General features: G+C 43.1%; 1 protein-coding gene across 1 annotated transcript in view; it reads right to left on the reverse strand.

Moving 5' to 3' along the window:
- The window catches only part of RPN1 (ribophorin I), a 30,979-nt gene extending 17,705 nt beyond the window's left edge, over positions 1-13,274 (reverse strand). The window contains exons 1-3 of the mRNA XM_040463300.1: positions 12,964-13,274; positions 9,554-9,618; positions 5,028-5,334 (exon numbers count right to left, since the gene is read on the reverse strand). Coding sequence (XP_040319234.1) covers positions 5,028-5,334; positions 9,554-9,618; positions 12,964-13,224 — 633 coding nt within the window. The 5' untranslated portion in view covers positions 13,225-13,274. The remainder of the gene's footprint in view (positions 1-5,027; positions 5,335-9,553; positions 9,619-12,963) is intronic.
- Between the last annotated feature and the right edge of the window lie 259 nt (positions 13,275-13,533).

The raw sequence follows: 13,533 nt of genomic DNA on the forward strand, positions 1-13,533 counted from the left end.
GCCCATCACCCATTTAGCCTTTCCCTATCCACCTCCCCTCCAGAAACCCTTAATTTGTTCTCTGTGTTTAAGACCTCTTACGGTTTGCCTCCCTCTCTATTTTTATATTATTTTTCCTTCTCTTCCCCTATGTTCATCTGTTGTGCTGCGTAAATTCCACATGAGTGAAATCATGAGACTGATCTTTTTCTGACTGGCGTATTTCATTTAACATAATACACTCTAGTTCCATCCACGCTGTTGCAAATGGCAAGACTGCATTCTTTTTGATTGCCAAGTAATATTCCATTGAGTATATATACCACATCTTCTTTATTTGGGCTCTTTCATAATTTGGCTATTGAGTTCTATTTTTTTTTTAACAATTTATTTTTTTAAATTTACATCCAAGTTAGTTAGCATATGGTGCAACAATGATTTCAGGAGTAGATTCCTTAATGCCCCTTATCCATTTAGCCCATCCCCCCTCCCACAACCCCTCCAGTAACCCTGTTTGTTCTCCATATTTATGAGTCTCTTCTGTTTTGTCCCCCTCCCTGTTTTTATATTATTTTTTCTTCCCTTCCCTTATGTTCATCTGTTTTGTTTCTTAAAGTCCTCATACGAGTGAAGTCATATGACATTTGTCTTTCTCTGACTAATTTCACTTAGCATAATACCCCCTAGTTCCATCCACGTAGTTGCAAATGGCAAGATTTCATTCTTTTTGACTGCCGAGTAATACTCCATTGTATCTATATACCACATCTTTATCCATCTGTCGATGGACATCTGGGCTCTTTCCATTCTTTGGCTATTTTTGACAGTGCTGCTACAAACATTGGGTGCATGTGCCCCTTCGAAACAACACACCCGTGGGGCGCCTGGGTGGCGCAGTCGGTTAAGCATCCGACTTCAGCCAGGTCACGATCTCGCGGTCCGTGAGTTCAAGCCCTGCGTCAGGCTCTGGGCTGATGGCTCAGAGCCTGGAGCCTGTTTCCGATTCTGTGTCTCCCTCTCTCTCTGCCCCTCCCCCGTTCATGCTCTGTCTCTCTCTGTCCCAAAAATAAATAAACGTTGAGAAAAAAAAAAAATTAAAAAAAAAAAAAAAAAGAAACAACACACCCGTAACCCATGGATAAATGCCTAGTAGTGCAACTGCTGGGTCGTAGGGTCACTCTATTTTTAGTTTTTTGAGGAACCTCCATACTGTTTTCCAGAGTGGCTGCACCAGTTTGCATTCCCACCAGCAGTGCAAAAGGGATCCTCTTTCTCCGCATCCTCGCCAACATCTGTTGTTGCCTGAGTTGTTAATGTTAGCCATTCTGACAGGAGTGAGGTGGTCTCTCATTGTGGTTTTGATTTGTATTTCCCTGATGATGAGAGATGTTGAGCATTTTTTCATGTGTCGGTTGACCATCTGGATGTCTTCTTTGGAGAAGTGTCTATTCCTGTCTTTTGCCCATTTCTTTCTTCACTGGATTGTTTGACTTTTGGGTGTTGAGTTGAAGTTCTTTACAGATTTTGGATTCTAACCCTTTATCAGATATGTCATTTGCAAATATCTTCTCCCATTCTGTTGGTTGCCTTTTAGTTTTGCTGATTTGTTTCCTTCACTGTGCAGAAGCTTTTTATTTTGATGAGGTCCCAACAGTTCATTTTCGCTTTGGTTTCCCTTGCCTCCAGAGACACATTGAGTAAGAAGTTGCTGCGGCCAAGGTCAAAGAGGTTTTTACCTGCTTTCTCCTTGAGGATTTTGATGGCTTCCTGTCTGACGTTTAGGTCTTTCATCCATTTTGAGTTTAGTTTTGTGTATGGTTTAAGAAAGTGGTCCAGATTCATTTTTCTGCATGTCACTGTCCAGTTTTCCCAGCACCACTTGAAGAGACTGTCTTTATTTCATTGGATATTCTTTCCTGCTTTGTCAAAGATTAGTTGGCCATACGTTTGGGGTCCATTTCTGGGTTCTCTATTCTGTTCCACTGATCCGAATGTCTGTTTTTGTGCCATAGTATTAAACTTTTTAAAACCTAACTGTCCACCATATAGGAAACTTGGCAAATATACTATAAGATACACTAAAATCATAGGATCTTAAGTGGCTATTAAAAACGGTTTACAAAGGTAATGTAAAATGTTTACAGAATATCCTAGGAGGCAAAAGTATCACGCAATACTTTATACACAATATGATTCCCACATTAAAAAGTCCTCATGCTTAGAAAGGACTCAGTTACGACAATGTCAAAAGTGGATGTCAACTGGCATCACATTTTCCTCTATATTTGCCAAGTAAGTATCTCATGAACATTTTATTATTTTAAAATGAAGTAAGAGGGGTGCTTGGGTGGCCCGGTCGGTAAAGTGTCCGACTTCGGCGCCGGTCATGATCTCTAAGTTTGTGAGTTCGAGCCCCACATCAGGCTCTGTGCTGACAGTTCAAGAGCCTGGAGCCTGCTTCACCTCCTGCCCCTCTCTCTCTCTCTCTCTCTCTCTCTCTCTCTCTCTCTGCCCCTACCCCACTTGTGCACACACATACATGCATTCTCTCTCAGAAGTATTAAATGAATAAACTTTTCAAAAAATATAAAAATTGTTAAGTAAATAAATAAAATGAAGTCAAAAATCCAAAATATTCAAAATTTAAAAGCCTATGTAGGAGAATAAACAAACCTCTGTCCTTAACATGAAATGAATGGTCACTTAGTTTTAAGAAAAAGAAATAAATATGCAGTTAGAGGAAACACAACCCAGAGAGTGGCCAGTCCCTCAGCTCCAGAAGTACGAGCCCCCAGGACTCTCTATCCACATGGTAACTACACCAGGAATCACAGAGCGTCACTCTCACTCCCCCCCAAAACCCATGGGGCCACAGTAAACACAGGGTGCTAATTTTAGAGAAATGGGGGAACATAAATACATTTACTACAGTCTACATATATTCATAGAAAGAAAAATTAGAGGGGTGTCTGGGTAGCCCAGTCGGTTAGGTATCCGACTTGATTTCTGCTCAGGTCATGATCTCACCATTGTGAGATTAAACCCCACATCAGGCTCTGCACTGAGCATGGAGCCTACCTGGTATTCTCGCTGTCCCTCTCCCTCTCCCTCCCCTGCTCACACTCTCTCTCTCGAAAATAAATTTATAAACTTAAAAAAAAAAAAAATTTAGAAAAATAAACCCAAAACTAGTATACATGGTCACCAAGAACAGACAGAAGGTAAAAGCGGAAGCTAAAGTTCTCCCAATATACCATCATTTTATAAAATTAAATTAAAAAAAATTCTTAACAGTTGAAAATGACCCAAAATGAATAGCCCTATGTCAAACCGACATCCGAGAAAGAAATAATTATTTCAAGTGACATTAGAACTATTTTGACTGTACATCCTCATTAACATATGTTCTAAACACAGAGATGAAAAGAAGTCTTAAATATCCATGTTATTTTTTTTTTAATGTTTCTTTTTGAGAGAGCAAGTGAAGGGGAGGGGAGCAGATGATCCGAAGCAGGCTCTGTGCTGACAGCAGACAGCCCGATGTGGGGCTTGAACCCATGAACCATGAGATCTTTACCTGAGCCAAAGTCAGGATACTTGACCAACTGAGCCACCCGGACACACCTCCATGTATTTTATTTTATTCATTTTTTTTTCCTCCATGTATTTTAGAGATGATAAACAAGTACATGGGTTGAAATGACAGGATTCCTCCTAAGATTTGGTTTAAACTATTACAGCAGAGGAAGAAAAGAGCGCTGAAGTGCAGTAATATTGTGAAAACCACTGAATCTAAGTGATCGGTGTATGGGAGCTTATACTATTTTCTATACTCCTGGATATGTTTGAACTTTCCTGTAACAACAAAGTCTTTTTTAAGCCTTGACTGCTCCCTCTGTATTTAAGGCCCAACGCCTAGGCTCAGTAAGGCAGACTGCTTTATGACCCCAGCAGCCACCCCAGCCAGCACAGCGCCCGGTCTCCCATCTCCAGACCTCTACCCACAATGCCTTGTCCTTCTCCCCTAACCCCCACTTCAGCTCTCCAAATGCTACCTCCTTATTTTGTATTATTATTTTTTCATGTGAGTGTATTTGCTAAAACTGTGCTACACACAACTGCCCACCGTCCCTGGAAGCTACTTTATTTGTCACTCTAGTCTTGGAGGAGTCGTTTAGCTTCACCGAGTCTGTTTCCTCCTCTATAGCTAGAGCATAAAAACAAATATTTTAACTGTGCTTTTTAACTATGATTCAATGAAATGAATGATCATACTGAATACACTAACTACAGAGCCCGGGAAAAAAGACAGTCGGCAAGTTGTTCTCCCTTCCCAAATCCCCTTCTCCTCCACTGCCTGCATGTATTTAGGAAGTTAATGCCTCTGGGCTCACATTTAATTTCATGTGATGGGAGTTCTGTTAGTATGAGACTCTGGGCCTTTTTGTCCAGAGGACCCATACACCCTAAGTAATTGTATATTTGAGAGGAATGGACAAGGCATGCTCTGTCCAGCTCCTCTTCTCCGTCTGGCATACTTGCCCACAGGCAGTTTGAGATCTCACTTCATCTGTTGGCAAGACTTCCAAGGGGAGAGGCCTGCCTTGGCCCATCTTATTTGTACAGACACTACTGTCTACATTTGGGGTTCGGTATTAGGAAACCTCCTGCAGTACCTGCAGATAAACTCTGTCTCCTTCAACCTCAGCAATCTCTAGTAATGATTGTCACTGGCTAATATTAGCCTTTGTCAGGTCCTAAATTCTTATGCAGTAATTCGGCTCGGCTCATGTGTCACTGCCTGAAAAACTCCCAAGTTGCAAAATTTATAAGGTTCATTTGCCATGTTCTTCCTTATTAGAGCCTTTTTAAAAAGTCCTCCTAAACCTCCGAACCTCTATCTGTACTCCCAAAGAGAGAAAGGTGACCCCCATGGAGTCATTTCACAACAGGTGAAACTAGTAGTTTCACAGCCGGTCAACTAGTAGTCACTCCAGAAGAGACTCTCTGAAGGAAAGAGAGACAGAATGGACTCCACACAAGCCTACCTGACTATAAGCAGGGATGTCTCTGAAAGGTCCATAATCCAGGACGTCCTCAGAGCGCGTGGGATTCCCCAACTTGGTGTAGCTCTCCACATTTCGGGAGGCAAGCTTCACACGCATCGTCTGTGTCTTAGTCGGATAGGGAGAGTAGAAATAATGGTTCCCCTCGAACACTACAAACTGTTTCTCTGACTGGGTGATCTGGGTCGGATACGGCTGAAGCACATGGGTATAGACTGTCTCCACGATGACTGAAACCTTGGCCCCAGGATCGAGAGCAACCGGGAGCTTGACTGTGAAGAATCTCCCACTGGAGGAAGAACAAGGCAAGAGAATTAAGAGATGAAGGGTTTTTGAAAACAGGGCTAGCGACTCAAGGTCACAGCAACATTTTGTACCAAAGACGAAAGCAGTTATCTTCACGAGATCACCTTTAACCTACTAATTTAAGCCTTTGAAGACAAATGTACGGGTATTATTTCAAAGTTGTTTATAATAATAATGGAGTACAAAACATAAAAGTCCAACAACAGGATAATAGCTAAAAGCAGGACAGCAGAGGAATTCTGGCAGCCACTAAAAACGATGTTTGGATCTGTAGAGATATAAGCATTTCCACATCCGATGCAAATAACAGAAATCAGTTTACAAACAGCACAGTATGATCCTTCCTAAAGTATAAACATATAAATATATGTGAAGAAAAGCATTACAACGAATGTTTCCTAAATGTTAATGGTAATCGTCTCGTGGAGGTTAAGCTTCATTTTGTTACTTTTTTCCAATCTGTTTTATGAGCTTGTTATCACTCTAATAACTAAAATAAAAATTAAGCTACTAGCATTTTAAACAAAAAGAGATGCCCTGGGAACTACTAAAATCCAGAAGATATTAACTCAAAAATGAACCTGAGTTTTCTAAGCCAGGAGATAATTTTTGGTAGACTCAGAAACCATCAGTGGAAAATTAAAGGCATTTAACATGCTTCCATGCAATTTGTCCTCCAAGGTCAGAACATGGATCACTTTTGCTGACACGCCTTGAAGAACTGACATGTCTTCATCAGTTACACCATCACACATCCTATCCCTACTCTGAAGTACCCACTCAAAATATAATAAGCCCCACACCTTTTCCCAGGGTAGTCTTAACCAATTCTTGGCTTCAAGTTGCTTCTCGTCCCACACTCTGCCCTGGGCACTAAACTCCTATTTTCAAATGTTCACTAGACAGCTCTACTGACCACTGAACACACCTGTATCATTCATGATCCTGATTCCTTACTCTGTTAATATTACCACCATCTAACCATTTCTAAACCAAACCCTCTGGCATGTTCTGACGCCTCACTCTACTCCATCCTCAATATCTGGTTAATTCTGCCTTAGAATGTCGCTCAAATTCATCCCTTCCTGGCTTTCCACTGCTGCCCACCTCAGTTCAAGCAACTCTCCCTTGCCTAGATCATTGAATCTCTCCCTAATTAACCCCCAAACTCTTTCTCCCTCCAGCCCATCGACACAATGTGACACAACCCCACCTTTTCACATGACATGTCCCAGTGAAACTGAATCTCACTTTAACAACCTTTCAGTGCTCCAGGGTCATCATTAGAAACAACAATTCTTACTGCAACTCAGAAGCACCAGCTAATGAAGGTTTCTGGTTGGTAAAAGGCTGGGCAGACAGCACAGAGCTGACTATACTGGTGTATAAGGAGTAGATTTTTTTCACAGATCAGAACAAAGATATTTCAGTGGTCGCATTAGGGCAGCAGGATAAATGACTGGTTTAATGTTGCCATTAAGCTTTATATAGACAGATTAATAAATTTAAAATGATCCCATTGATATACCATTACATAAAATTTTGTATGAATGAGCAAATGCCTGAGAAAAAAATTGTTATTGGGGCACCTGGGTGGCTCAGCCAGTTAAGTGTCCGACTTCAGCTCAGGTCATTATCTCATGGTCCATGACTTCAAGCCCCATGTTGGGCTCTGTGCTGACAGCTCAGAGTCTGGAGCCTGCTTCAGATTCTATTACCTCCCTCTATCTGCCCCTCCCCTGCTCCTACTCTGTCTCTGTCTCAAAAACAAACATTAAAAAAAGAAAGAAAGAAAGAAAGAAAACAATAATTAAGTCATATTCTCATTTATTAAAAAATTCAAAACTAATGAGAAAAGTTTTTAAAACTCTGCCAAGCAAAAATAGCAAAAACAAAAACACACACACACACACACACACACACACACACACACACACACAAAAAGCAGAAACAAACAAACAAAACCTCTGCCAAGCAGGGAGACCAAACTTAACACTTTCTAAATTGCATGGGGACCAATAGCTGTAAGGCTCAATGGTTTGCTAGTTAAGAATCAAATTATTTTTCTTCTTTTTATGATAAACTGCAGCATAAGCTAAAGCTATTTGCCTGAGCAAACAGGATTTCTTAGCACTACTGGCATTTGTGAGTGGAGAATTCTCTGCTGGGAGGAGGGACTCATCCTGGGTATTATAGATGTTTAGCAGCATCCCTGGCTCTACCCACTAGATGCCAGTAGCACCCCTCAGCTGTAACTAAAAATGTCTCCAAAGATTGCCAAATGTCCTGGGCAGGGTGGGAGCAGGACATGACCATTCCCTCCCCCAGTTAAGAATCACTAATCTAGGGGCACCTGGGTGGTTCAGTCAGTTAAACATCTGACTTCGGCTCAAGTCATGATCTCACAGCTCATGAGTTCAAGCCCCATGTCAGGCTCCGTGCTAACAGCTCAGAGCCTGGAGCCTGCCTCTGATCTGTGTCTCCCTCTCTCCCTGTCCTTCCCCCGCTCGCTCACTCGCTCTCTCTCACTCTCAAAAACAAAATAATAAACATTTAAAAAAAAAAAAAAAAGAATCACTAACCTAAAAAATTTCTTTTGGGGCTCCTGGGTGGCTCAATTAGTTAAGCATCTGACTTCGGCTCAGGTCATGATCTCATGGTTCGTGAGTTCAAGCCCCATGTTGGGCTCTGTGCTAACAGCTCAGAGCCTGGAGCCTGCTTCGGATTTGGTGTCTCCCTCTCTCTCACTCTCTGCCCCTCCCCGACTTGCACTCTATCGCTCCCTCTCAAAAATAAACAAACATTAAAAAAATTAAAATATGGGAAGGCAAGCTGGTGCAGCCACTCTGGATAACAGTATATGGGGGTTTCCTCAAAAAATTAAAGATAGAACTACCCTACAACCCAGTAATTGCACTACTAGGTATTTATCCAAGGGATACAGGGATGCTATTTTGAAGGGGCATATGCACCTCCATGTTTATAGTAGCACTATCGACAACAGCCAAAGTATGGAAAGAGCCCAAATGTCCATCGACAGATGAATGGATAAAGAAGATGTGGTATACATATACGACGGAGTATTACTCAGCAATCAAAAAGAATGAAATCTTGCCATTTGCAACTATGTGGATGGAACTGGAGGGTATTATGCTAAGCAAAATTAGTCAGAGAAAGACAAAAATCATATGACTTCATTCATATGAGGACTTTAAGAGACAAAACAGATGAACATGAAGGGAAACAAAAATAATATAAAAACAGGGAGGGGAACAAAACATAAGAGACGCTTAAATACGGAGAACAGAGGGTTACTAGAGGGGTTGTAGGAAGGGGGATGGGCTAAATGGGTAAGGGGCACTAAGGAATCTACTCCTGAAATCATTGTTGCACTATATGCTAACTAATTTGGATGTATATTTAAAAAAAAAATAAATTTAAATAAGTAAAATAAAAATAAAAAATGTTTTCTTCCTACATCATTCATTCAACAAATATTTCAGTGCCCAGTTGACACCATGCAACATACTGATAACTGCTGAAGCTGTGTGATAAGATATACGAGGGTTCTGTATTCAATTCTTCCTGCTTTATATGTATTTTGGAAAATATCCTTAACAAAGTGTTTTACAGTAACTAAGAAGTGCCAGGCCCCTTGCTGGGTGCTGAGGTTAAAGCAGAGAACAAGGTAAGCCCAACCCCAGCCTTCACAGAGCTCAGTCTACCTCATGCAAAGAAACATCGCTTTCAGTGCCCTGAAGGCTCAAGAAGAGGTAAAGGGGTAAGAGCTGTCTGCCCTTTGGAAAGAGAACGGTAGCAACAACAAATGGGTGGCTATTTATTGAGGCCAACGGCCTGGAGTTCTCACATACCAGCTCTCTCCACCCATTGGCTGGGGATCCCTATCCCCACAGGGATTAGCAGACCCGATCTGGTATGGAAAGTAGCTACCTTCTTGTAAAACAAACTGCCACTTTTAGGGGCAATTTTAGCAGGAGTAGTCAGAAAAGACATAAATGGGCCCAGAACATGTCACAGCATCTTGCTCACTACCACACACTATATTAATTGAAACAGCCTCTAAAACACCGAACACTGTATTCATTTCCAAAGCAACTATCCTACCTTATGATTCCCACCGCGATCTGATAACCTGTAACAAGAAGAAGATATGTAGACATTCTGACTGTTTGGTAGCTTACCTTTTACCCTTAATTTTGGTTTCTCTTACTTCTAGATTGTTCTCTTCCTCATCTTCTCCCTTCACCTGTAACAGGGCAGAAGAGGTTATTCTTTTTTTTTTTTTTTTTTTATGTCTTTTGCCTCTAAGTTTGAGTCAACAATTAACTAACTGCCTCAGAATGTCCACAGTGAAGTATTCAAACTACCAGAACTTTTTAAAGACTGAATTCTGGTTTCTGTAATGTTTTTTTTTTTTTTTCGTCTGAAACATAAGAACATTGCCAAAGACTTACTTTTGCACTGAATAAGCTGTATAATGAGCTCTATAAGTACCTAACATTCTCTCCTGAATGATCAAATACACACATATAAATAAAAATTAGGCTTGTGGCGGGTACTCTCTCTCAAATAAACTTTAAAAAACAATTTATACTCACACTTTACATTTCCAAATATAAAGGCGACGTTTTCTTCTTCATTTACATTCAAATACACATTTGCACAGAAAATAAATAGGATCATTTACTGTTGTGGTAGAAAAGTCTCCCATGGGGCCAAAACTGGTTATACTTGCATAAAAGAAGTTAACAGTGGCCTAAGCCCTTGGGGAAAAGGAGCCAACAGCCACTGCTTATCACACTCCCTTATTCTTATCCTTCACTGCACCAGATGTATAACCAGGAAGAAAATATTAACTCCAGCAGGCTGCAGGGTCTATCTCAGAGTAGACACCCTGAATCGTGAGACTGTAGAACAGATTATAAGGAAAACACTTATGCACACTGATCTCTCTGCCAACCCAACCTCTACTAAAAAAAAAAAAAAATTAAGGCTACTTTTTGGGCTGAAGAACTTTTTCCCAGTAGGGTACACAGAACTATAACAAAGAAGCATCCATTTTTAACATTTTTAAAAATTTTTTTAATGTTTATTTTTGAGAGAAAAAGTGACAGAGTACAAGTCGGGGAGGGCAGAGGAAGAGGGAGACACAGAATCCAAAGCAGGCTCCAGGCTCTGAGCTGTCAGCACAGCGCCCGTGGGACTTGAACTCACAAACCGTGAGATCATGACCTGAGCCAAAGTCAGATGCTTAACCAACTGAGTCACCCAGGAGCCCCCTTTTTAAATATTTTTAAATGCCTAGGGCATCGGGCTGGCTCAGTCAGTTAAGCCTCTGACCCTTGATTTTGGCTCAGGTCATGATCTCATGGTTCATGTGATGATGGTTAGCGAGACTGGAGCCCAAGTCAGGCTCTGCGCAGCTTGGGATTCTCTCTCCCTCTCTTTCTGCCCCTACTGCGCACGCGCTCTCTCTCTCTCTCAAAATAAGTAAACATTTTATAAATAAATAAATAAAAAGGGGTGCCTGGCTGCCTCAGTGGGTAGAGCATGCAACTCCTGATCGCAGCATTGTAAGTCCCAGCCCCACTTCGGGTATAGGGATTAAAAATAAAATCCTTTAAAAAAAAATAAGATAAAAATAAATAAAATGCCTAAAAGTAATTATACAGCCATCCTCAATAAAGCTGTACAGGCTAATAAAAACAAATTTCATCACTTTGGAATTGTATCACAATGGTAACATTCTAGTACACTCGTGCTTATCACTATTCAATTATATGTTGATTTGTCTTAATAAAAGATATTAATTAATAAAAGATCAGAGAGACAAAAGATCTCAAATATAGGGTCATACGACAGGACAAATACTAAGATGGGTCCTGGTAATAAGATGAGGAACCACTAGCTCCTCATCAGTAATCACCATTGTCCCTTCAAACCAGTTCCTAATATTCTACATGGAGGGCTGAAGATAACCTACTGAAAAAACTTCTGGCAATCTCACCAAAGCCTCCAAGTCAACCGTTGAAGAGTACACACCCTCTGTGCTAAGTGTTACACTTCCCATTGGGACAGGAGTATAAGGGAACACATACATCCATTTAACTTGTGCCTCTCATGAAACTAAGAAATTAACAAATGATTTTGAATAAATTTGGTAATGTGACTGCCGCTCTTACATCCCAACACAACCCTACCAGAGACATCTGGACCAAATGAGGCAACGTGGTAAAGCGAAGAGCACACAACGTTGGAAACTAACCTAAGCCCAGGTTCACTCATTGCTCTAAAACCTGACACAGGGAGGTTTAAATAACTCCTAGACCGCGCTCCTCACCTGCAGTAGGCCTACACACACCTCAAAGGGTCGTTGTGAGGATTAAAGAGAATGTACTTAAACGACCTAACCAACACAAAGCAGACTGCCAGTAAGACGTGTGGTACGGTAATCTAGCTTGCTCAAAAGCATTCTCCAGCATGATGGCAGACGGCTTCTGCTACCGTCTTGTGGCAACTTCAATAAATCAGGACTAGTTTTAATAAAAGAATGGGATTTAACATTCAAAACATTCAAAGGTGGCAGCACCAACTTAAATGAAGTTTTGATCCATCTTTACACACACCTTTGAGTAAAACCGTGCGTTCCATCACGGACAAGGCACAAAAGGGAACAGGAGTGGTTTCAGAAGTATGGTCTCTATAAACCCAGCTTTATAGCTCCAGATTCGGTCAGAGAGGAAGGTGTACTTACAATATGACACTAATGACTCTTCTCGCAACAAATAATTGGGTAATCACTTAACGGATGCTGTTTAATGAAAAAAGTAATAAAAAGCCAAACCTATGAATACGTAAGCCAACGTTTCCTCTCCTCGAGTTGTAAAAGTGTTCACTGAAACGCCATGAACAAGAACAACAGCAAACTTCCAAGCCCCATACTGGTAAGTGCAAGAATGAGAACCGGTAGGGGGAAGGGAGTGAATTGGGACTTTACCTTTCTGTACAGTTCAAAAGAGGTTTCATTACCTATGTGACTTTTTAAAATAACTTTAAGGAGAGGGACAACATTTAAAAAGCATTCTTTGCAACCTTAAGTACATTACAACAACGGTTTCAAATTACAAACGGGAAAACACGCAATGTTACATTTCTGATTGTACGGGATGATGGCTAGAACGAAGCACCTACAATGGGCCAGACACCGAATTAAGGGAATGATACCCATCTGGGCTCAGGTCTTGGTCCTCCAGTTGGGCTCCCGCGTCAAGTCGTGGGACACGACAAGTTTGCTGCACTCCCGCGCCCCGCCAGGCCCTTCCAGAGGCGGCCCCTCCTCTGGCTTCCCCGGACTGGGGGGCTCGCACGGCCCGAGGCCAGCCGCGGGGTCCGCCCGGCGGCCCAGGAGGGGCCCGCGGTGAGGACTGGTGGACCGCGGTCGGGGCGGTTGCCCACGTGGGCGGCGGCCGCTCTCCAGCAGCCTTACGCTGACGTGTCCGAGGCGGCGGAACGAGCGCGCGCAGACACCCACGGCTCCGCGCTTCCTCCGAGGCCGAGAGGGGCGCGGCACCCGAAGCCCGCTCGCACTCACCTGTACCCCGAGGTGCGCCAGCCGGGCCTCGAGCTCGGGCTCCAGGGCCAGGAGGAAGGAGGCGGCACGGGACGAGGAGCCGCCGCCCGGGTGCAGCAGGACCACCTCGGCCGTCACCTTGGCCAGATGGCTGCTGAGGTCCACCGTGCGCTTCACGTCCTCGTTGACCAGCAGCGGTGCCTCCGGGGAGGCGCTGCCCGGCGCCGGGGCCCAGGCCCCGAGCAGCAGAAGCAGTAGCAGGCGGGCGGCGGGCGCCTCCATGACCGGGACGAGCTGAGCCGCAGGCCGCGCGGAGCGCCGCCGCCGCCCCGCCTCCGGCCACCGTGCAGCAGCTCATTGGGCCCGGGCTGGCGCCACAAGATGGCGGCGCCCACGGAGGAAGGACCCCGTCTCCAGGGCAACGGGAGGCCTGCTTGGCGCCCGACTGCACACGCCTTCACCTTTGCCAATCTCCTCTCCTGGGATAACAATGGCTTTCTGCTCCAGAGAGCGACAGCAACCAAGACAGAAGCCACAGTGTCTTCTGCAAACGGAGAAACTAAACCCTAGGCGAAAGCTTAAGCAGAAACT

This window comes from Herpailurus yagouaroundi, unplaced genomic scaffold (assembly GCF_014898765.1).
Source record: "Herpailurus yagouaroundi ecotype Mexico unplaced genomic scaffold, PumYag 387, whole genome shotgun sequence".
NCBI lineage: Eukaryota > Metazoa > Chordata > Mammalia > Carnivora > Felidae > Herpailurus > Herpailurus yagouaroundi.